This window comes from Xenopus tropicalis, chromosome 1 (assembly GCF_000004195.4).
Source record: "Xenopus tropicalis strain Nigerian chromosome 1, UCB_Xtro_10.0, whole genome shotgun sequence".
Lineage (NCBI taxonomy): Eukaryota > Metazoa > Chordata > Amphibia > Anura > Pipidae > Xenopus > Xenopus tropicalis.
The window spans coordinates 39,300,825-39,322,752 of record NC_030677.2 but is presented as its reverse complement, the minus strand read 5'-3'; the positions used below and the strand labels follow the sequence as shown (position 1 = coordinate 39,322,752).

Below are 21,928 nucleotides of genomic sequence, written 5' to 3'. Positions count from 1 at the left end.
TAAACCACTTATGTGACATGCGCCACCAAGTCTAAGAGTGTGCCCTTTTCAGAGATTCCTTACATTGCTAGCAGCTGATATAAGCACCGGATGGACAAGGCAGGCCTGCAGCTGATTAAGAGAAGCCATGGTGTGTTACTATAGTCTTCAAACACTGCACTTATATCAGATGGAACACACACAGCTGGGGAAATCCACGTTTTCAAGCAGATACGTTTGACATATATTTCCTGTTCTCTCATGGCAGCGTCAAATGTTTGGCCAAGCATCTACTCCACTTACACCTACAGCTTCAGCAGCAGCGTTTCTGCCCAGTAAGCAGTATACGACTGGACGGGCCCTGTCAAAGGAGGTTCTGAAATACTTTGGCCCTAGAGCACATGAAACAATGATACAGAGTTACTGTGAAGGTTAGCAGTATATGAGCAAAATAATTGTATTTTTTATTATTATTTTCCTGTTATTAATATACCGTATGTAAAAGCTGCCCCATATTAAAGAGATACTAAAACCAGAAAGTAAACCTTTTTTTAAACCTAGCATAACATTGTTGTTGCATTTAAATTAGAATTTTGCCATAAAAGTATTTTCCTGATGCTTTTACATTTCTTATCTGATCCCCTGTGTTCCTCTATGAGGGGGCGGCCATGTTTGTGCAGCAGGAGTCCGTTAGCATTAGAAGCTATAACTGACAGGCTGAGAAGGGACAGTCAGGTTGACAAAAAAGTCAGGTTTAGGAAGTTCAAGTAACAATTACAAAAGCAGCCATATCAGTGAAAAACAATCAACATGGTAAATTGTAATGTACAGTAATATTTTAAAGTTTTTTAGTCACATTATCACTTTAAAATGGGCGTAACAGAATAACAATGTCAAAAAGTTATGAAGTTTTTTTTTTTAGATGTCTAGTAATCATTAGCAACCAATTAGCATTTACTGGCCTAGTATGCTCTGAATGACTAGCAGTGGTCTAATGAGCAGGGCCTATTTTATATATAACTGCAGGCTTACTGGTCTTGAGTGTCTGCATTAAGTAGTCATAAGTAGTAATATGTGCTGCCACACCCCCCTGTACTGTATCCTGAATGACTGCATTGGTCTAAGGGCCAAAACTGAATAGCAAGTAATGGACTCCTCCCTTGATACAGAATCAGAATGTTAGCTCCTGCCTAGCTATCTTGATGACGTGTGAGAGAAGTTTGTAATGCAGTATTACCATAAAGTTAGTGGTGAAGATCTGTGCCTCTGAAGTTGCCTTCCCCTCCCGCCTCCAGTAGCTTCCCAATTTCTCTTATGTTGATTTTCACACGTGCTCTGTGCTGCTGTCAGTTACCTGAGCTTAGGGATTGAATCACAATATACTGTGTATATGGAATATAAAGGTTGGTAATTAATTCACATTCACATTAAATGGCAGCTTAGAAACCAGTGTTATTAGCATCAGTATTTAATAATCAGCTCTTTAGCATCAGCTTCTATGAAACGTGAATCTCATTTTCTGCTGGATAATTTGCAACAACTCCTAATCTTAAATTCTCGACAGCTACTCAGACCACACTGAGCATGTACAGTGTTACTGAGACTCCAAACAAAATCTAAGATGGTGCCCCCCCATGCACAACTTTAAAGGCCTGAATCATTCCTGTTATAGAGATTCTAAAACGTAAGGCGTGTGCAGCAGTATATAAAATGCAGCATTTCTAGCCATATTTGTTTTTAGGGGTTAGTGCTCCTTTAAAGAGCCAATAAAACAGGTTGTAGGGGAAAATTCACTGAACGTTTTGATGTCATTAAATCAGAATCTGTTCAGTGCATTACCTAAAGCTCTTGTACATATGTTTCTCCAAAGGTACTGCACACCGTGCTGCTGTTTCTCCTCCAGGCCAAAAGATGATTGACAGAATTTTGATCAGAAGAAACAATGCACGAGCAGAACAGCAAAAAAACAATGATAAAGCTCTCAGGTCTCTGATAAAAATACTTTATGGGTTCTGAATATAAACATGGACACTCAAGAATTCAATCAGTTTTCACGTTATCACCCTTCCCTCATATTAATGAATGCAAATGATAAATAAAGCTCTGTGAGCAGACTGTTATGCATGGCTATAATTTGTAATGAACATTTAGAGAAAAATAAAGATAAAGCCAACATTGCAGATACATTATCTGTTTAAAATGTGGGTTTTTATTATTTAACATCTACCCCTCCCCAAAAACATGTTCTCTTATATACTGTATTTTTTTATTTATTTTAGAAAACTGAACAAGGACAAAGAGCGTTTAAGTAAAGCAATTAAGACTTTGGAAATGCAGAATGAATTCTTCAGAAATGGTAGGTCCAGTGAGCTAAGTTACTTAAGTTACAATTTACATGCTTATTAAAAAAACATATTAAAATGATTCGAATATAGCAACAATATACAGCATGGACCTATTGTTTGATGTCGTTTAAAAAGTGGAAAACTGGAAGCCATGTAAAAGAAAAGCATTTTACTTTATTGATAATTCTGTTTAAAGAAAAACTATACCACTAAACAATGTAGGTCTCTATAAAAATGTATTGCACAAAGCAATGAACCATCTAAATAAACCATTTTCATAAAAAATTACTTTTTTAGTAGTATGTGCCATTACTAAGGGCCGCCCCCAGGAATCATACAATTCACAGTGCACACAAACAAACCAAGGGCACATGTATATATGTTAGGTCACATTAGGCAATTAATAGACAAAATTCTTTCTTTTACTCCCACACTTCTTCCTGTTACAGTTAGAGCTGCATCACTTCCTGTCAGCTGATCTCTGAGGGAGCACACAGCCCATCACTAAATGGCGGCTCAAGGGAGAGGATGTAAAAGGGCAATATTTATCGATATATATATATTCCAGTTTAGCAAGATTCTTTAATAGGTCACTTAACATGATATAAAGGATATCTTGTACTCATTATGGGGGTATAGTGTCCCTTTAATATTTATGCAGGCTTACTTTTTTATCCTGTAATTACATGGTGTGTATATGCTTTCATTTAATTTGGTCAGTCAGTCACATCAACCCCTGTCTAAAGAATGCTCACAAATATAATTGTCTTGTCACAGTTACGCACTATGATAAATGTTTTAATCAGAAGCCAATAAGCCTACCAGTAAGTTTTTAGACTGCAGTTAGAAACTAGCACACCCAAAAGACACCAGCATAATCACAGGGGGAACATGTACATAGCATTTGCTTGGAAGTTGCTATCAAACCCAAGAACCCAAACCCTGTAAGGCTGCTCTACTAATTCATTTTCATGAGTTTGGTTCCTCCGTTTACATTGTTTTCTGACTCAATAATTATTCTTTTTACACTCTGAAGTAGTATAAGCAATGTATTTAGGTAAAGAACGCTAACTGGTGACTGAACTGGGGTCCTTCACCTTTAAGTTAACTTTTAGTATGTTATAGAATGGCTAGTTCTTAGCAACATTTCTATTGGTCTTAACTTTTTAGTTTTTATTGTTTTTTTTTTAAACAAATCCTTGCCTTCGTCTTCTGACTCTTCAGCTTTTAAAAGGGGGTCACTGACCCCGGGTTGCGAAAAACTATCACTCTGTGAGGCTACAACAGGGATCTTCAAACTATGGCTCGTGGCCCGTATACAGCCCCCCAAGGTGATTTACCTGGCCCCTGTTGCGTCCTCACCCCTGGCTACTACCTGTCTGCAGACGCAGCGGGGACCAGGGAGCCGGAGCACGCAGCACGGAGCGGGTGAGCAGGGAGTGGGAGGACGCAGCAGGGAGGGAGCCGGAGTTTTGAGGATGCACAGGGGTGGGGGGGGGGGGGTCGTAGTTTGAGGACTACAGTTTGGCCCCCAACAGTCTGAGGGACCATTAACTGGGCCCATGATTAAAAAGTTTGAGGACCCCTGGGCTACAATTTCACTGTTATGGTTACTTTTTATTACTTATCTTTCTATTCAGACCTACTCCTATTTATATTCTAGTTTCTACCATGCCTGGTTGCTATGGTAATTTGGACCCTAGCAACCATATAGCTGCTAAAATTCCAAACTGGAGGCTTGCTGAATAAAAAGTTAAATAATTAAAATACAAATAATAAAAATAAAGACTAATTGCAATTTTTTTTCAGGATAACACTATCTACAACATACTAAAAGTTAATTAAAAGGTGAACAACTCCTTTAAATGTATGTACAAATAAAATGATGAACATTAGTACATCATGTAGATACATGGAGAAGTAAGTAGAATTTTGGGTGGAGATATACAGTACAGACAGTGCATTTTGCAACTGCTTTGCCAAGCCTATCAGATAGTACAATGACACTACAGCTGAATCGTACATTCCCGCACTTCTTTAATAGGCCGAGAACATGCCAGGTGTGCCATAGTCCAAAATGTTAGGCCCATGCACCTCAAATGGAGGCAGGATGGCCTTTACAAAAACGTGATACCATTGTACATCATTCAACTATTTCTCTTTGTGGATTTCTAATTAGCATTTTATTTGGCTCATCATGGTAGGGTAGCAAAATAAGCAACTGCAAATGACATACATCATGGCATGCAATATTTATCTCACATGATTAAGGAAACTCATGAGAATGTGTCTGGGAATTTTAGAGCTAACTGCCACATTAACGAGTGCAGTCTCCCAAAAAAGCTGCATGCCAACTGACTGGACTCAGGGTCCCGTGTTATGCGACTACGGTACTTATTCTTTATGTTTATTCCCATCTTTACTATGTGCTGTCTGCTTGCAGAAAGAACCAATGTCTTTCAGCCCGAGACACCCCCTGCAGAGCAACGTCCAACTGACCCCAGGTTAGTTTATTGCTTTGTTTGTTTTTATTTACAGCACAGTTCATGAGGAATGTCTTAATTAATTCAGGGCAAGACTAGTAAAATAGACAGGGCCACAAACAGGGGCATTGTTTATTATAACAGGGTAGCTATTAAATTCAAACCTACTTGGCCAGACAAAGTACATTTTCAGTTAACTTCCACTTATAGCAACATTTTAAGTGAGTCCCGATATGGCAGAACAGAGACTGCATTATGGAAGTAGCTGAGTACACTGGCATGCAAATTCTTGCTTTTGTTGATAGCATAAGCAATTTTTAATTTTGGCTTGAAAGCACAGTATAAATCACTGCATGTGTTATAAATATACATATCACATAAGAAGCATGCTGCTGTTTCATACAGTTAAAGATGTAAATATTTAGGGCAATAAATGAAAGGGTTTCATTTATATAAGATATACTGTTACACTGATTTTGCACAAATTGTGTATATGCTTCAGCAGCTATGTTAGCATTTACATAAATATCCTCCATTAATCAGTAGAGATCACCATGCACGGCTATAGAATATGCCTGATTTTAACACAAATGCTATTTCATATACAGGTACTTATTTATAGACACTGAACAGAGAGAAATTATCTTTGAAAGTGCACTTTTTGATGATACTAGTGAATCAGGCAAAAGCTGGCCATACATAAGCCAATAAAAGTTACTGATGTAGCTTATCCGCCCGTGTTTGGGGCCCTCAGACGGGCATGGCCTACCAATATCTGGAAAAACTCATTTGGCAACCTTGTCAAACAAGCAGATCTTAATGTGTATGGATGCCTAAAGATGTGATTATTACGCTGTAGGGGATAATGCTGCTGGTTTTCTGAGTTCTCTCACCCACACCATATTATTTGGGGTGGGGGGCAAGATAAGTCCATAATAACAACTGCAGGCCTTTAATGTATCATGCAATTCATGTGACACAGGTTTTTAAGTGAAACTCACATGTATTACAAGGTAACAGATAGATGAGTAGTGGGTTGAAACCATCTCCCCTATTGGAATCTATGGCAAATAAATAGACTCTCTGTGCAAGTAACCATTGCCATATGCAGGACTGTCCTTAGAAATTGTAAGGCTCTGGGGAAATTGCCTGTTTGATGGACTATTTACATTTACAAGGTAAAAAAACTATGCTATGTAGTACTCCAGCAGTTTTTTAACTATTTCCAGCATCCAAAGACAGCCTTTAATGTTGGTGGATATTAGATATTACTTCAGCAGTAGCTAGAAGACACAATCTTACTGTTCATACCACATTTGCAGTTGCATTGCATATTGCATGTACATGCTTACAGTTATAGCCTCTGCCTCTAGCACTGTCTCAGCTTATTATGCACTCCATTCCACAGAATATAGACGAGCCTATTAAGAGCACTGATGATTCTTTACTTTCCATCAGTGTTTAACCTCTGCTGATAGCTCCACATACAGTGGCTTGCAAAAGTATTCGGCCCCTTGAACTTTTCCACATTTTGTCACATTACAGCCACAAACATGAATCAATTTTATTAGAATTCCACGTGAAAGACCAATACAAAGTGGTGTACACGTGAGAAGTGGAACGAAAATCATACATGATTCCAAACATTTTTTACAAATAAATAACTGCAAAGTGGGTTGTGCGTAATTATTCAGCCCCCTGAGTCAATACTTTGTAGAACCACCTTTTGCTGCAATTACAGCTGCCAGGCTTTTAGGGTATGTCTCTACCAGCTTTGCACATCTAGAGACTGAAATCCTTGCCCATTCTTCTTTGCAAAACAGCTCCAGCTCAGTCAGATTAGATGGACAGCGTTTGTGAACAGCAGTTTTCAGATCTTGCCACAGATTCTCGATTGGATTTAGATCTGGACTTTGACTGGGCCATTCTAACACATGGATATGTTTTGGTTTAAACCATTCCATTGTTGCCCTGGCTTTATGTTCAGGGTTGTTGTCCAGCTGGAAGGTGAACCTCCGCCCCTGTGTTCAGAGTGATGTGCAGTGTTAGTTTTCCGCCACACATAGCGTTTTGCATTTTGGGCAAAAAGTTCCATTTTGGCCTCATCTGACCAGAGCACCTTCTTCCACATGTTTGCTGTGTCCCCCACATGGCTTGTGGCAAACTGCAAACGGGACTTCTTATGGTTTTCTGTTAACAATGGCTTTCTTCTTGCCACTCTTCCATAAAGGCCAACTTTGTGCAGTGCACGACTAATAGTTGCCCTATGGACAGATTCCCCCACCTGAGCTGTAGATCTCTGCAGCTCATCCTGAGTCACCATGGGCCTCTTGGCTGCATTTCTGATCAGCGCTCTACTTGTTCGGCCTGTGAGTTTAGGGGGACGGCCTTGTCTTGGTAGGTTTACAGTTGTGCCATACTCCTTCCATTTCTGAATGATCGCTTGAACAGTGTTCCGTGGGATGTTCAAGGCTTTGGAAATCTTTTTGTAGCCTAAGCCTGCTTTAAATTTCAGGCAATGTCTATGGGCAACTGACTGCACTCAGACCAAAGGGGGCTGAATAATTACGCACACCCCACTTTGCAGTTATTTATTTGAAAAAAAATGTTTGGAATCATGTATGATTTTCGTTCCACTTCTCACGTGTACACAACTTTGTATTGGTCTTTCACGTGGAATTCCAATAAAATTGATTCATGTTTGTGGCTGTAATATGACAAAATGTGGAAAAGTTCAAGGGGGCCGAATACTTTTGCAAGCCACTGTATAAATGGTGCTTTTGCTCAGGCCAACCCTAAGGCAGCTTGGCTCATATATTTTTGTAAAGAATTTAAAAACACTAATTAAACAACCCCTGAATGTATTTATGTTGCAATCTTTGCTACTAGAGCAACTTCTGTACAGTCTGTTTAAAGGAATACATTTATTAGAGGCTGATTTATTAATGCTTGTGTGTCCTGGCTATCTGTGTCTGTGTAAAAGTACATTTATACTGATTTCTGGATGTTCAGATAGTGTTTATGCACTTTTTCTGCATAAATCCAAATGAATGAGCTCATGTCAAAAAGGGAATATATTTTCCCTTTAAATTCATTATAAAAAAACAATAAGAATATGGCACAACCACCACTCTACTTAGGGAATGCCATCCACCAAAACTTAGTGGCTGAATAAGGACAACACTAAGCAGAGAAGTAACGAAGAGGCTAGGGGTAACTGGAGGAGCTAAAGATCCACAGCTGAGATGGTAGAAACATACACGGGATGATTATACTGAGTAAATCTGAGCTTTACTGAAGAGCAGAGAGAAGAAATCCATTGCTGAAAAAAAATCATATCTCGGCCCATTCAGAGTTTGCCAAATGGCACACTGGATGTTCAGCAAATATTAAACAATTGTTGATTGCTGAAAACTGCTGTCTATCAGTGATCCCCACTTGCCATGCACACCTTGACCTATTTTGCCAATAATGCCTAAGAACTGCAGGATCCAGATGGGCAAAGCTTGAAGAGCCTCGGGGGATACATTTGTGTCTGATTAACTTTTGCACCTCTAAAGTCTTGAGTATTTTTTTCGTAACACAAGTAAATGTGAAAACATGCAAAGTACTGTATTGTAAAATATGCATGGTTAGTGACAGAGTGGCCATAGGTTAAAATTCATTTTACACTATATGAGCCAGATGAATGAAATCAGATGGGAAGACAGGCAAAGCTTTAAAGAATTATTTTGTGGGATGCGTACAGCTCTGGAAACCTGCCAGGGTACATTACACTCAGCACATCCAATAAAATACCATGAGATGCTCATTAATTTAAACAAAGGCTCTCACAATAAATCTAATATGTTACAGTTTTTCAGCTGGCTTTTATGAAACAATATTGCCAGCGGTATTTGCATGCATTTTGTCAGATACAAGACCAACAAGAGAAATCCGTAACATTTAGCAATTTTCTTCAAGTATTGGACAACCTTACTGCCTTTCATTACACTTGGGATATTAGCATTAGCATTAGTGGTGCATCTGTACTTTAGTATATGATATAAAGTGCTGCATGCTCACATTCCATATCACCAAAAGGCAGTAGATAAGTGTTGTTCAGTGACTTCTTTGGCCTATTTAAAATCCATTGAAATTAAATTTCAATACTCTGACAACTGGGGCGGAAACAGAAATGGCTGTTTATACGGTAAGCAAGCAAATCTGTTGAATTACTGTCAATATTGGAAACTATATAAAAAAGCTATAGTGTTAGTTGAAATGTGCTTTCATTATATCAGACCTGGAGAAATACCTGCCAGATGTGGCAGTCAAAGGCATTTTATGGTTCCCAGCCTGCCCATTGGCTCCACTGACTTTTGCATGACATCATCTAATAAATTGTATCTGGCCAGCAAACATGTATATTGGATTAGCCCACAGCTTAGAAAAAGCTGATCAGCGCTGCTTTATTCCATTTCAATTACACATTTTCTTTGAAGAAAACAGAACGCAATGAAACGGAATGTACTATATAAACAGGCCGAAATGATTCACAAAAAAAGGAAAATCGTATCATAAATAAAACATATTTTATCAATGTAACACTTTTATAAATAATAGTGGTGAAGAAGCAATATAAGATAACTATACCATTGTGACCAAACTGTGAAGGCAGAGTCATTTATGAGATTCAGCTGCAAATTTTGTGTGGCTGTAGTCTGGCTCCTTGCTTCTTGTATATATTCCAAACACTATTCGGTCCCTTAAGGCTAATGTCCCACACAGAGATTAGTCACACAGTGAAAAATCTCTGCTACTGTGGTTGACTAATCTCTCTGTAATGCCTTTTCACCTCCAACAAACTGAATCACCGGTGGAAAGGCATGCACGTTGCTTTGTTTTCCGAAGTCTTGTGAAGTTGACTGCAAGAGGAAAAAACATGGTGATATGAAATTGCATAAATGATCTTTAGTTTCTACATTGGAAAATTAACATGGTGATAGCATTTACTTTAATGTATAGGACCGGGTAAATGTAGGGTATATGGTAGAAAGAGGATATGGGTCTGGTCTCTAGTAATGGATTTCAACTATCCAAAACTACATCTGCCATCTTAACCTTAAGCCTATGGACAGACCAGGCTGGGGATAAACACAGGCAGAGGAACTGTTTGACTGCTTACTTCCACTCCATGATGGTTCTGCACCTGTAGGCACAGTGTCAGCCTGGGTGCAGACACACACACAGAGCGGATTTTGGCATAAAAATGCAATCTCTGGTGTGCAGAGCTGTCACAAAGCAGAGGTAAGCGGTCAAGCCAAGAAACAGCCTTGTCTTACTATAGCCTAATTATATCCATAAAATCTGCATAAGTTTGCCATATAATGAAGACATTCAAACCAGTTATTACACAGTAATGGAAAATGCAATATGTTTATGTCACATACAAAAACTGTTTGATAACAATCAGTCTTTCTATTATGTTTTTATAGGAAAAAAAATCAAATCATAAAGCCAGCTGGGACTGACCTTCTAAAAAACGTTGACATGGTATGCTTATTTGGATGGCAGGGATGATTTTTTTTTTTTAAAATATTTATGTTGCTTTTATACAGTATATGTTGTATTAGAGTTAACTGGCCTTAACACAAACATAAAGCCTGTAGAAAGACAGAATGCTGTGATGGGGATAGTGAACATTAACTTATTTCTTAAACAGTATTATTAGTGATTAAATGTTGACAGTTCATTTCCATGAGCTACAACATATAGTAAATTTTGGTTTTCATGATAATTTCCATTGAGCTGTCTTATAAATGGTCACATCTTCAACTGATCATGTAATTTTTGCCAACGGATCTTGTAAAATTTGGCAAATTTTTGCCAAAACAAGTATGTTTTTCATCCTTCAGTCCAACAAATACAGTAAGCAAGGTCCCCCCTAACCCTTTGCTTTCAACTATTTATTCTTTGGCTCTGCAGATGAAACCCCTACGTCAAGGACCATCCTACAGTATATCTAACTGTCATTCTAACTCTCATACATGCACTGAATAGTGTTGTTGTTTTTTGTTATATATAGGGGTGGTGGTAGTTAAATCATTTGCTTATTCTAAAATGTCATCTTTAGCTGGGGTATATACAGCTCCTTGCATGCAATCTGAGTTCCTTATACTTTTAATCAGATAGGTACAACATACTAACTGCACTTTTAAATTAGTCCTTGCCCCATCTAAGATCCCTATCACATTCACTAGGAACCAATTTACCTGTCAGTATAGTTTTGGGGTGTGGGAGGAAACCAGAGTATCCAAGGGAAACCTAGTGCACTGGCTGGAATTGAACCCTGGGCACCAAGTAGTAGCCAGTGCTCACCATTAGCCACCATCCATTCCAGGTACAAGGTTGTGCATGCACACTGGGTTCTTTAGTACAGCTCTGCATGCACAGGCTCCTTCAGCCAGCTCACAAAGTATAGGATGTATTATTCAAATCTGATTAATTGAGCAGGTCAGTGTGACAGCACACCCTAATTTGTTGTCTGTTCCTGCCCCCTCCATTCTGGCTCAAGTAGCAGGGGAGTATACAAGCTGGCCCCATTCATTTTTGCCTCTGTTGAATTTAATTGTTATCTCTCTAAATTACTTAGAAGCGAACTATATGGATTTTATCTTGTATCCAACAACATAATGAATTGTCAGCGAATGTTCTGCATGTCTTTCTCTTTCAGGATTATTTATTTCTTGATGAAGTAGTAGAGGAAGTTATGAACATCCATTTATCTCTTGCGCCCAGACAGATGTCTCCAGTCACAGAGTATCCTTTCTCGCAAATATAACTCTATATAGCCTTTCTACAGACCTGTATATGTGCCTTCTATAATGTCAGGGTTTCATATTTATTAAAAAATATACACATTTCTCAACAGAGGGTGCTTAATATAATAATGTACAGTACTTCACAGATGAAATACACATCTCCCTGACAATCCTGCTGCTCAAATACAACTGGTATACGTATCAGTTTTGCTAAAATTAATTGGTTGACATTGCTTGAAGTCTGTCCAGTGCTTGATGTGCCTTACATACACTAGTGATTTTCTGCCTCTTTGTAATATGGGGAGCCCTCTGCACAAAACTTTTAAAAGGTAATATATTGTATTACCCCCAAATATAGGGATATTACAAGTCACGTTCCGTAGCATATATGTGAGCTCACCGGGAATCCAGCTTGATGATGCTCCACTTTTTTGGTAAAGGAACATGCATTTTTTAAAATTGTTAAATACAAAGACAAGTCCACATAGTAGTCATTTAGGGTGGACAGCCCAGCTTCTGACCCAAATGTTGCAGGAAAGAAGGGGAGGTGAGTTTATAAGTAAATGAGGCACTTTTAAATTTTAGAATCATTGTCTATCCTTCTAGCCAGGAGGGCAAATAAATGACGTGGAGAAGGGAATAGAGGGACATACTTCATTACAGTTTACTTCATTGGCAACAGTATGGGGGATAGGGTTGGGGATGGGCATTGGCTCCGTCAGACCAAATTAATAAGGCGATGTGATCCTTGATCCAACAGAAAATCAAACCTTTCCAATTGAGATCTGCCCAATTTTAGGCCAGTAATCGGAGGGATAGGCCCATCAGGGGTGCTCATACATGGGCAGATAAACTGCATTCTGAAGGACCCGAATCAGCAACTGAAATCTGCCTGTGTATGGCCACATTTATTTTACTGTACAGGGCAAACATGTGTATAGAATTATTAAACACCTTCAAATTTAAGCATTCTGCTAAACTATCTTTTATCCCAATTCATTTAATTTTTGCCTTAAGTTAACCAATCAAAGAAAAAAGCATAAAAAGGTCATGTCAGAATTGTTTATGGATCGGGCTGTCCAGCTGATTATGGAGGAAATCATTCTTGAGGTTAGTACTAAAAATGGAAATATGAGCAGTATCATTGTATGTATTTAAAACTATTATCTGAAGTGGTAAATTGCTGCATCATTAGTCAGCAAGGACTCCTGATTTCATGTATGCTCTTAACATATAAGACTACACCAAATGTTATGAATTTTATAAACAAATAATTTAGCTATTCAGATAACTGCTCTTCCCATAAGTTTGCTTTCACTATAAATCTAAAGACTGCCCGCTATAGTGCCAGGAAGCAAGACATGGCTACTGTTCACATTTGCCAGAATTGCAGTATACAGATCAATGTATTGCCACAAGATCAATGGTAATTACATTTATGTCTGCCCTTGATACAAAGTAAGAATGATTTTTCTTTCCCTAAAATTGCAACACATAGTTTAAAGTAATTAGTAACAATTTTATTATTGATTTAAAAACTCTAGCCATTTAAGTATAAATATATTCACCCACCCATAAAAATATCTTTTACCCTTGTAGTATAAAATTGAATGCTTCTGTTTGGGTTGCATGGTACTATGCACATCCTTACATTCTAGTTTAGAACCCCTTTTACAGTGGCACATGATCTCCACATTTTTACACAGGTATTGTGTATACAGTGTGTAATGGTCAATGCATCAATGGTGCTGAATAGTGATATGGACAGTACTATACTTGTTCCCTGAAACTCCCACCTGTTCCTTGAGAGGTCTGGTTTTTGCACTTCTGTCTGGGCTAATGCTTGATTTTTTTGGTTTGGATTCTTTGTCACTGAAAGCTTGATTTTGTTGTGGGGAAAAAAGTGAATTTGTTTGGATTTATTATGCAACAAAACTGCAACAGTTCTAGACGCAAAAATACACAAAAAAACTTAAACTTGTTTAGATCATGTAGAAGTCAGTGGCAGATGTCTCTTTTACAACTGGAAGATCTTTCTATGCTTTTTTAAAAGGTTTTTGTGTTTTTTTGACGCTGGCAACAATACAAAAAGTTTTGGTTTTCAAGTCAAAAAAAGTTGCAGTTTTTGCATTTTTTCTGTGTCTTTTTTTGTTCACGCTTTTTTTCCTTCAGATTATTTGGTAAATGACTCTCATTAGTGGAAATGAGTTTAGTTGTGGTTTTAAACAAAGATAAAACCACAATCTGAATGTTAATAAATCCCCTCCCAATCTAGGTTCACTGAACTGAAAGAGAGTGATATGTGTTACTGGTACATGAACATGTGAACAGGCCACTGATCATGCAGACATACATGTTATTCCCATTATCCTGTAAATTCTTCTGTATAAGTCTCTAATAGCTTTTACAACTCTACCATTGCAACTCTACCAAAGTTCCTGAGGGAGCCCTAACCCCTTGTTATCTAGCTGTGTGGCCTTAGGGCAACTGGATCATTGTATTCCACATATGCTGGTAAACTGTAATTGACGGGGTTCTGATCCCTACAGGGCAATACGGGAATCTACTTACATGTCATTAGATTTACATTTCATCTTCAGCCCAGATGCATTTAAAATTTCATAAAGGTCAAAATCTTACAAATTAAAAGACTTTTGTCATAAAAAGGGCAGTTTGGTACATCAAAGTATTTTAAATTACTCAAATGCGAACATCATTAAATATAATTTAGCACAAAGCTGCTGCATTGATGTGAATTATGGTGGCCACGTGAGCATATTTAATTGCTTAATAAAGTATGTACCTAACATTAATGTGTCAAACAGCCATTTGATTTACTTTTTATTAGCAGAAAGCAACGGCTATTATTATATCTAGAAGAACTAAAAACAAAGAAAGAGAAGTGGGAGTGCAAGAGGCAAGCTGAGGGACAGATAGTGCAAGGGCATCAACAAACTCTTGGTAAAGAGGAATTAATGTACTTTGTGATCTGTTCATAAGCAGATGTTAAACCAATATTGTTCCTATACCCAGGCCATAAATATTAGCATCTCGCTGTTTCACTAGCCAATAAAACTCTATTCAATTAAGGTAATAGCCGCAAACTCCTGCCTTGCTTCTTTATTATATTTTAATGAAAGCTGCATGTGAAGCAGTCGTAATGGGATGTGTATGAGGCAGGTACATAAAATGGGAAATATACAGATGACAAATTGGGCTCCACGTTAAATCTAATGCAGGAATGTGTATGAAAGAAATTCCCCTCTAGCTGGCTAAAAAACATATTACAGAACAATGTTTAATATTCCTTAATATTAGATGAGGCCTCTGCTACATTGGCTGGCATACACCCAAGCTTATATACTGAATATATATGTGTGTATATATATATATATATATATATATATATATATATATATGATAGATAGATTTAGATAGATGATAGATACATAGATAAATAGACAGATAGATACAGTATGTATATTTCTTGGTCATTCTTTCATCCCTCAATAAAGACATGCATTCTTTCCAAGTAATACAATCTTCCTGTTGACAAGGACACTACTCTAATTACAGAAGCATTTGATGCTCTGTGTGTCAAAGGGAAATGATCATGGGACAAGCTCAGTAGAATTCCCTATTACAAATGGCTACCCTTTTATCACTGTACTTTAATAATTCAAAATATGTTATTCTTATAAACAAATAAGTGCACAACAAGTGCAGTGGATTTAATAAAGGAATTAAATCCTATCTTCTCCCCAATCCAAAACTAAATAGGGCAGGGGAGCAGAGGCAATAAGGGTCTGACCCAACACTAAAAGAGGTAGAGGTCACTTACAGGCCTTCTTTGTCTTGTGTAGTAGGTAGGTCATGTACCATAGTCGATAGTAGTTTATGTCATGTGATGTAATGTGATGTTTCATTTGGTCTGTGTAAAAATCTTAAAGGAATACTGTCATGGGAAAACATGTTTTTTTCAGAATGCTTCAGTTAATAGAGCTTCTCCAGCAGAATCCTGCATTGAAATCCGTAATTTCGAAATTTCACATTGGACTAGCCATATTCTTCATTTCCCAGGGTGCTACAGCCATGTGACCTGTGCTCTGATAAACGTCAGTCACACTTTACTGCTGCGCTGCAAGTTGTTGTGATTTCACCCCCTCCCTTTCTCCCCAGCAGCCAATCAGCAGAACAATGGGAAGGCAGCAGGATAGCAGCTCCCAGTAGATATCAGAATAGCACTCAATAGTAAGAAATCCAAGTCCAGCTTGGGACTCCTCCACTTACATGGGAGTAGGATAAACAATAGGTTACCTAAAAGCAGTTCTAATGTGTAGCGCTGGCTCCTTCTGAAAACTCAGACTCAGGCACAATGCACTGAGATGGAGCCTACACACCAATATTACAGCTAAAAGAAAATACATTTGTTGTTTCTAGAATAAAATTTTAAATGCTAAAGTGAATTATTTGCAATGTAAACAGTATAATTTAGAAATAAAAAGCACACCATAAAAATCATGACAGTATCACTAATAAACTTTCTAGAAATCCAAATGTTTGAGCCTGGTCTGTGAGAAAAGGGAAATACTTCCAAACCAAATGGCTTCAGTTGCCAGATTCTCAGACCCAGTTTGTTTTTTTTGTTTCATTACTGCATTTTAGGATCGCTTCTTCTCTCATAGGGGAATATTTACTAAAGAAAGAATTTTCTCCTCATCTAACTTCACCTTAGTTCACCTCAATTATTTTCACAACACATCTCAGATTTATTAAAACTCAGTGCACTGTTGTAAGATAAATATTGTGCATTTTTACCCTGGCGTAAATTCTCAGTGAAAATTCACCAGTGATTTTCTCCATGCAAGTGGGAAGTGGGAAAAAATTTCAGGCAAATTTTTGCTATAGAAATCATGTATGTGTCATATTAGCAATATTAGCATGGTGGAGGTCATGTAGATAATGAAATGCAAAAATGGCTGCTCTGCCTTTATAATGGCAGTTCTCCAGCCTCAAGCTGGAGACATTTCTCTAAGCAGAAATTCATTCTTGTGCTCTTAGTAAATTGGAGAATGTTCAGTTGAGAAATTTTACCTAGAGAAGAGAAATTTCCAAAATTCTACAAAACTTGTCATACCCTTCTTTTTGTACATTGGCAATGAAGTGGGGAATTTTTATTTTTTAGGGAAGATATTCCAAAATGTTCAGCCTTTAGTAAATATGCCCCTGAATCTAAAGTAACATTTATGGTGTGGAGTTGAGGACATTCTGCCAGGTTAGTGTGCCAGGGTGCTATTGTATGTAACCAAATTAAAATGAAAGATTGCAGTTGTTGTTGGGCCATTAAAGCTTGTTTAGCAAGTGATGCCAGTCAGACAGATACTTTTTCCCACTAATGGCTTCCATTAGTATAAACAAAAGCTCTTTGGCATTTAAAACAGTCAGTAGACGTAAGAGGTAATTCCTGAGAATAGAGTTACAGGGATACTGGCACACACGGAAGGTGACACTGATATCTGGGCACCCGTTGTCCCATTCTACAGATTAGAAGTGTTGCACATATATGTTAAGGTATTCAGGTCTGTGACTGTGGTGAGCTTAATATATCTATCTTCTTACTCACCAATTAGGGCAGTTAGTGAGTAGCCCAAAACTACAGACCACCCCAATATATTTACTGATGCTTAGTTTAAAGGGATAATCTATCATGGTAGAAAACCCTTTTTTTGGTTTGATACTGAACAGTGGAAAGACCCTAACTGCTAGGGGTTGTATAATGTTATTACATCAAGTTTCACTGCAGCACACCAAAAAGACAAAAATGAGTGATGTAAAAGTTCTTTAATGGCTCCACAATGTAGATAAAAAGGCAATGTTTTGGGCCACACTGGGCCCTTTTTTCAAGGCTTTTCCCCGAAATGTTGCCTTTTTGTATCTACAAAATGCAGGATTCCACTGGAGAGGCTCTATTAACTGACAGTATTCCTTTAATAATGTTCAGTTACTATATAAAGTCAACTCATACAAGGCAGGACCCGGCAGGGAGCTGTGCTGCTAGTTAGTGCTGAATATCTTACACATCCCAACATTAGAATCAAGAATCATAATCACTTGGAAGGTTAGTAAGGTCATCACTGGTCACTATGGAAAGTCACCAGTACTGGGGCTCTGGGTCTCTTGTGTTCTAAGGCAGTGGTCCCCAACCTTTCTTGCAGCAGGGACCGGTGTCAAGCACAAAAAATTTTCCACAGACCAGGTGGGGGGGTGGGCCTGCGCGCGTTCACTCGCACCTTTATATGCGCAACACGTTCTTCCGCGCCTTTATATGTGCAGGGTGGTCATCCATGCTGCGCTTTTCTCCCCCAGCGCATTCATTTAATTGCTGGTGAATATGCTGTGTACGCCAAGCGCCACCTGAAGAAAGGCGCATATAAAAGCATTGCGCCTATAAAGACGTTACGCTTTTCTACGCGCCTTTCTTCAGGCGGCGCTTCGCGCACACAGCATATTCACAGAGGCGGCCCGTTAGAACGCAGGCCACGGTTGGGGACCCCTATTCTAAGGTATTTCATTGCCAGTAAGGCAGGGCATTGTAAAGCTATAGCCTTACCATAAATATGCTAACATTTAAATTTTTTTCTGCTTTAAACCTTTCTGTGAAGTATACAGTGCCCTAGTGCTTTGTTTAGAGAGGAAACACATGCAATCTTTTAATGGCTGTACCTTGGGATTCTGCATCATTTTTTACATTTACTGTAAAGCAGATCAGCAAGATGCCATGAAACTGTGTTAACAGTGTGTAAAGGATGTGTTTCTCTCTTTTTATTCTCTTCAGGCTTTAACGTTGCTTTCACAAAGAACCAAACTTAAAAGTACCCAGAGCATAGATTTTTTTAAAAAAGTGCCAGCATATTCAACAGTACTATACAATGCACTGGGGTAGGGAATACAGACAGTATGACAGATAGTAGCAAAACAAAAAGACATAAATAAATCAACATATGAGGTCAGAGGACTTAATTCTCTGGATACATATAGGCAGGCTACATTAACTATTACAGCCAAGTCAAAGACTTACCATATGAATCACATTAACAAAATACACAGAGAAATGAATTAGTCTGCATTATTGTAATCCCGCTTCTTACACATGCTTTCTTTGAAAGAGAAACTTGGAAGTACATTAAATGCTGCCAAGTACAATCAGTGTTGGATTGGCCTACCAGGATACCAGGAAATCTCCCGGTGGGCCCAGGTGTCAGTGGGCCCTCCTGCCCTTTACCAAATGGCCTGCTATATGGTCATTACCTATTTCTAAATGGAAATGAAGAGGAGAAATAGATGGAAGAATAGATGCTAGCATGTACAGTAAATAAAAGAAACTAGGAGAATAAAGAGGTTGGGTGAGGAAAGGAGGAAAAATAGTTTGGAGAGGGGGCCTATGATATAAGGTTTTCTGGTGGGCCCCTGGGGTCCCAGTCCAACACTGCTTAGGTGCAAGGAGAGTAAAATCCTTCCCTGACTGACACTTACTGGCACACTAAGGGGAACCTGCAGTTGGTGCAACCTTTCCTGCACTTTTTCCAACCATGCATCCCAGGGGGTCTCTCTCTCTCCCTTCTGCCAGATCTGTGCATGCTCTCTCCTTGCCTTATTGCCTTGGCTTCCTCTTTCCCATCTCTCCTTGCAAAGTCACATGGTATCAGCCTTACTGTTTCCAGATTGTCTAAGGCTGCCCATCTGCAGGCTGGAGGTGACATTTGCACAGTCCTCATTTGCCTGCCTGTTACAGTATTATACATATGTACCTCTAGTCTACTCCACTAATCGAATACACAGTTTTACGATTTTACCTTCAATGTTGCAGTTAATGTATATATATTAAGATAATACCCATATTTACAGTTTTATACAATTTTCCAACCCTTACTTGGCTCTCCATGGCTTCAATGACATTTTAGAGTTTAGGCCATACTCCCATGCTTGCTTTGTGCAACACCCCAAAAGCACTTTATAGGGGGATAAGAAAGGCTGAGGCAAGCCTGACAATAATGAGTTTTGGCAAGACTGAAACTGCAGTCTAAGCCAGTTGGGAAATGACAGTAAGTTAAGACAAGTATACATTGGCTATCATTAATTAATGCAATGGGAAAATCAGAAGTGGTTTTCAAAGTCAATGTTTCAATGAAACATAACTGTATTTACAATTAAGCCTACATTATGTACATGAGCCTGCTATATATCCTGATAAAGCTGGACATTTCCTGTCTATGAATTAGACATTAAGGTTAATGTACTTTCAATTAAATTAGGGTATCTGTTAGCCCAAAAGAAATGAAATCTCTTGACCCATAGTTACATAGGGTTGAAAAAAGACCAGAGTCCATCAAGTTCAACCTTTCCAAGTAAACCCAGCACACACAAACCCATACTGACCTATCGATCCACTCACATACAGACCCATACTGACCTATCTATCCACTCACATACAGACCCATACTGACCTATCTATCCACTCACATACAGACCCATACTGACCTATCTATACACTCATATACAGACCATACTGACCTATCTATCCACTCACATACAGACCCATACTGACCTATCTATCCACTCACATAGAGACCCATACTGACTTATCTATCCACTCACATAGAGACCCATACTGACCTATCTATACACTCACATACAGACCCATACTGACCTATCTATACACTCACATACAGACCCACACTGACCTATCTATACACTCACATACAGACCCACACTGACCTATCTATCCACTCACATACAGACCCATACTGACCTATCTATACACTCACATACAGACCCATACTGACCTATCTATACACTCACATACAGACCCATACTGACCTATCTATACACTCACATACAGACCCATACTGACCTATCTATCCACTCAACCATATATACAACTACTAATACTAACTGTAAATATTAGTATCACTCTGCCCTGGGGGCTCAGGCGTTTGAAACAGTGTAACACAAGCAGCAGACTGACAGACCTGACTTGCTGGAGGAGCCTGGCACTTGCAACATTGTTTAAAAAGTAACAACCAGGAGTTCAGCAAATGCTGCTTTCAATAGCAATTACATATACAAACTAGAAAAGTAAGTTTGAGAACTGAATGGGCTCTGCCCACTTTCTCTAACCTTGGGCCACAGTTATATAGTAAAAACCACTGTGCAAAGTTTGGGGACCCTGGTTTTAATAGTGTCTAAATGGCAGCAATTTAAATTTCCCCACTGAAAGCCAACGAGTGATATCTGATTGGCGGTTGGTGGCTCCACCCCCTACTGAAGCCTCTACAATATGCCCCAGAGGGTGAGAAATTTCCGTAATGACTCAAAGATGTTAATCAGATCAGTCCTCAGATCAGCTTTGAGCTATGAGCTTTCATAACCCTGTATCCTCACTTGCTAAAAAGCCATCCAACCTCTTCTTGAAGCTATCTAATGTATCAGCCAGTACGACTGGTTCAGGGAGGGAATTTCACAACTTCACAGCTCAGAACTACTGGTTTATAATGTATTTGAGTGATTATTATATGATCCTCTTATATATTTATACATAGTTATTATATACCCCTTAACTAATCTTCACCAGCGTAAACAACCACAGCTTAGCCAGTCTTTATTCATAATTGAGACTTCCCTTACCCTTTACCAGCTTAATTTGCCTTCTTTGGGACCTCTCTAACCCAATCATATCCCGTTTGAGCAGTGGAGACCAAATCTGAATGGCATATTCTAGATGGGGCCTTACCAGTGCTCTGTACAGTGGAAGAATATTCCCCTCCCAAATCTATGCCCCTTTTAATACAGCTCAAAACCTTGTTTGCCCTTGCAGCTGCTGCCTGGCATTGCTTGCTACAGCCAAGTTTATTATCTACAACTACTCTCCCTTCTCCATTATGGATTCGCCTAGTGAAGTCCTATTAAGGGGCTGCATATAACAGGTGCATGACCCTACATTTATTGACATTAAATCTCATTTGCCACTTAGCTGCCCAGATTGCCAGTTTGTCTTGATCCTGCTGCAAGGATGCCACATTGGATGGAATTAATTGTGCTGCAGAGTTTTGTGTCATCTGCAAACACTGATACATTACTTATAATACCCTCCCCTAAGTCATTTATGAACAAATGAAATATAAGTGGCCCCATTACAGAACCCTGAGGGACCCCACTGAGAACCTTACTCCAAGAAGTGAATGTACCATAAACAACCACCCTCTGTACCCGATCCTGTAGCCAGTTTTCTATCCATGTGCAAACGACTTCACTAAGACCA

The 21,928-nt window shown here is 38.7% G+C and overlaps 1 protein-coding gene across 2 annotated transcripts in view; it reads left to right on the top strand.

The window, feature by feature from the left end:
* Positions 1-21,928, top strand: part of LOC100486035 — a 35,935-nt gene that overhangs the window by 6,585 nt on the left and 7,422 nt on the right. For both annotated transcript variants that reach the window (XM_031895404.1, XM_018095504.2), the window contains 7 exons: positions 248-410; positions 1,850-1,964; positions 2,259-2,335; positions 4,768-4,828; positions 10,285-10,342; positions 11,523-11,608; positions 12,642-12,720. In XM_031895404.1, the coding sequence (XP_031751264.1) occupies positions 248-410; positions 1,850-1,964; positions 2,259-2,335; positions 4,768-4,828; positions 10,285-10,342; positions 11,523-11,608; positions 12,642-12,720 (639 nt within the window). The remainder of the gene's footprint in view (positions 1-247; positions 411-1,849; positions 1,965-2,258; positions 2,336-4,767; positions 4,829-10,284; positions 10,343-11,522; positions 11,609-12,641; positions 12,721-21,928) is intronic.